This window comes from Armigeres subalbatus, chromosome 2, assembly GCF_024139115.2.
Source record: "Armigeres subalbatus isolate Guangzhou_Male chromosome 2, GZ_Asu_2, whole genome shotgun sequence".
Taxonomy (NCBI): domain Eukaryota; kingdom Metazoa; phylum Arthropoda; class Insecta; order Diptera; family Culicidae; genus Armigeres; species Armigeres subalbatus.
The window spans coordinates 296,313,623-296,317,428 of record NC_085140.1 but is presented as its reverse complement, the minus strand read 5'-3'; the positions used below and the strand labels follow the sequence as shown (position 1 = coordinate 296,317,428).

Sequence of the window (3,806 nt, the reverse complement as noted above, 5' to 3'; positions counted from 1 at the left end):
ATACCGAAAGCCATTGAAGCTCAGATTCCGTTGCTGGCAATGACCCCTGGCAACAAACGCAACGATCGCTCCAAATTGGCATGGACTAGTGAAGCCACAGCCGCATTTGAGAAATGCAAGCAGCAACTTTCTCAAGCTACACTTCTCGCACATCCCGCCAAATCCGCAGAATTGTCGCTGTGGGTCGACGCATCCGACGTTGCAGCAGGGGCGGTGTTGCACCAGGTCATCGCCGAAGAAGTTCAGCCATTGGGTTTTTCTCGAAAAAGTTCGACAAAGCCCAGTTGCGCTATAGCACCTACGATCGCGAGCTTACAGCGATCTTCCTCGCAGTTCGGCACTTTAAGTTCATGTTAGAAGGACGAAGCTGCCACATCTACACGGACCATAAACCGATTATCTTCGCTTTCCGTCAGAAACTCGACAAGGCTTCCGATCGCCAAGCTCGCCAGTTGGACTTCATTGGGCAAATAACAACGGATATCCGACACATCGTTGGCAGGGACAACATCGTCGCTGATTTACTTTCCCGTATAGCTGCCATCCAAAGCACGCCCTCTCTAGATTTCGGCGCACTTGCCGAAGACCAACAAACCGACGATGAAATTCGAAATATTATAGAAGGTAAATCGCATTCCTCATTGAAGTTAAAACTTTTTACTATTCCAGGCAGCGCAAAACAACTGTTTTGTGATGCCTCCGGTGGTCACATTCGCCCATTCGTTACGAAACGCTTTCGTAAAGTCGCTCTCCAAGCGACGCACCATCTGGCACACCCTGGCACTCGTGCGACAGCTAAATTGATGACGGAGAGATTCGTTTGGCCAGGAATTCGTAAAGACAGCATCACTTTCGCCAGATGTTGTTTACAGTGCCAACGTTCAAAAGTTACACGCCACACCCAGTCACCGGTAACCCGGTACCCAATGACGGACTGTTTTGCGCACATCAACATCGACATAGTTGGACCGTTCCCTCCAAGTAGAGGAAATCGCTACTGCCTTACTGTTATCGACAGGTTCTCAAGGTGGCCCGAAGCATTTCCCGTTCCGGACATGACTGCACCAACCATCGCTGAAGCTTTAGTCACCGGATGGTGTTACGGATCACATCGAAAAAGTACACCGATAAGGAAAAAACTTGATTTCCGTGCAGGCGAGAATTAGTCTACCGTGCATAATCGCTGCTGCATGGGACAGTTGAATGAACGACGCTTGAAACGGAAAAGAGATCTGGGATTTTCTTGACAATCGCAACAGATGGAAATGAAACGATTTCCGGTGGGAGAAGTGTGTTGTGGTTAGGCCAGATTGGACGTTCGCTGGAACAGCTCCGCAGAGCTCGTGGATTCCGGGCAGCAACGAAGTGCCACGTGAGCGAGCGGTAGGAATCTCATAAGATTCTGGTCCAAAATAGCGAGTAGTGACCAATTCAACTCGTACGAACAAGGTAATTCATCTGGTGGGAAAATCACACATGCATCGTATAATAGAGTTTCCCCTTCACAGGCCCAGTGAGAAATCATCTCACAGAATTGCCAAAACGAGACACCGGGGAAACCGCAAGGAGGTTTTTGGCAAGGAAGGTAATGCAACATATTATGCTCGCAAAAACGCGCAAACTAAGATCCTTTTCCACTTAGATCTGGATCTAGCCGGAGTTGCCACGACAAAGTCGATTACATCGAAACGGGAAGGCTCTCGCAAAGAGGTAAAACCGATTATTGAAGCCTAGTTTACACCCTTCCCTCACGGTGGAATGTTACTCTCAGGGCTTTCTTATATGAGTCGCTTTGCAGAACACCATTCACGTTCCGAGGCGTTCGGTCGATCCAGCAGCCATCTTGGCCCCAAATATTTTGCAGCATTCCTCCGCTCTCCGCCAATCTCGTCAGCAATTCAGGCCCAGCAAAATCAATCTCCTCCACACGACCTCCAAATACCGAAGATTCATCCAAGGCAGTCCGCATGCAACATCTCAAGTTAGTGACTGAACGTACATCGTCTGAGGCAGCGTGCAGTAGGTCGGTGTACGGTAGCAGTGCATGTGACTACAGCAGCGCGATCGCAAGTCGTCAACAGCTAATAGGACGAAATTGGCACCATTGGTGCGTTCGAAATAAAGCGCCCAGCGGGCGGTCTGAGAACGTTTTCCGCTCAGTGATTCCAGCTCGCGGTCAGAGAATCGGCGAGAACGAAGTCAACGTCATCGGCGGGGCCCCGTTCGTCACATCGAAAGTGCATTCATCGTCATCAAGAGGTACCTTAGTTATAAGTAGAGATTAAGTTCAACCGTTCATGAGCTGTGAATAGAAGATGTATAAGCTAAAACCCAACACTACTAGTCATTAATTGCCACACAACTAAATTCATTTAATCCACATTGACTGCCCGAGCACCTCACAAACAGAAAATTTGCTTAGCCGGGCACGAACAATCAGAGCAACAGGTCTCGTTCACTCAATGGCTCTTCTCTCTGTAGATTGGTGTCTTGTTCATTCACCATGCAGAAGAATGACTACAATAAAACTAGTAATAATGGATTGCTCGTTTTGGCGTGCCAACCTACATCACGACCGACCAAGGACGTCAATTCGAGTCATTACTATTTTCCGAGCTAACTCGCATGCTTGGAGCAATGCACATACGCACGACTGCATACCACCCGCAATCGAATGGTATAATCGAACGGTGGCACAGGAGTCTTAAGGCGTCGATTCTTTGCCACGACACCGAGCGCTGGTGTGACCACCTACCGGTGATTCTGCTCGGGCTGCGGACGGTATATAAGGAGGACATCAAAGCTTCACCTGCTGAGATGGTATATGGAACAACTCTCCGAATACCGTCTGAGTTTTTTGTCGACAAGCCAAAGATTTCCAACGAAGTTGAATTCGTTGCTAACCTTCGAAAAGCCATGCGTAATCTGCGACCGAAGGAAACTGCTTTTCATGGAAGTCGCAACGTCTTCGTTCATCAGGACCTTCAATCATGCCAACATGTTTTTGTACGGAACGATTCAGGGCGACCATCGTTATCACCTCCATATGAAGGACCATTCGAGGTGGTAAACCGTTCTAACAAGTTCTTCGTCGTGAAAATGAAGGGACGATCAGCAAATGTTTCGGTCGACAAACTGAAACCTGCCTACACTCTGGAAGAGCAACAATCACCAGGAATTTCTGCATCCTCACCTACTAGCACCGCCACGACTCCATCGACTAAGGTCACTCGTTCTGGTAGACGAGTTGTTATCCCCCTTCGCTATCGCTAGATGGAAACCTAGTCTAGGAGGGGAGTACTGTAGCATCATCGTCATCATTACCACCGTCATGCACTGTAGGTCGGTGTGGCAATCACAGCATCCTACCTGAGAGGATGCAACATCCACCGAGGAATGATACTCTACTCCAATAAATTATTCTCTCTTAGAATCTCACACATTAAACTATTGTATCGATACCTATTCTTTTCCAACACTCTACACACGAACAATTGTACCCGAATTGAATTTTATAATAAAGCAGACCAATTAGTATTAGCTCACTACTCAATCGGAGCACATCTTTCTTTGCCTCATACAAATTAATTGTACGTCGGGCTGATCGCCGAAAGATAATCCCACCGATTGAAAGAGCACTAAATACCGAAGGCGTGCCAGCGAAGACGGTGGTGCCAAAGTCTACCCAGACTGAGGCTCAAGTATTTGCGGGTACGTCGGGGGAACACAAGAGCAGACACACAAACGGGGGAGACAGTCTCCAGGGGATGAGCTCCCTGGGGGCCGCTCCAAAACGCGGAGGGTTA

At 48.3% G+C, this 3,806-nt stretch overlaps 1 protein-coding gene and 1 long non-coding RNA gene across 2 annotated transcripts; both read left to right on the top strand.

Moving 5' to 3' along the window:
* The first annotated feature begins 1,236 nt into the window (after positions 1 to 1,236).
* Positions 1,237 to 2,460, top strand: LOC134216568 (uncharacterized). Its single transcript, XR_009980727.1, has 4 exons — positions 1,237 to 1,449; positions 1,509 to 1,585; positions 1,643 to 1,710; positions 1,772 to 2,460. It is a non-coding gene; the product is annotated as an uncharacterized LOC134216568 (long non-coding RNA).
* A 177-nt stretch (positions 2,461 to 2,637) lies between these two features.
* Positions 2,638 to 3,273, top strand: LOC134209805 (uncharacterized). Its single transcript, XM_062685834.1, has one exon. The coding sequence runs from the start codon at positions 2,638 to 2,640 to the stop codon at positions 3,271 to 3,273; it is 636 nt and encodes a 211-aa protein (XP_062541818.1).
* Positions 3,274 to 3,806: the final 533 nt, after the last annotated feature.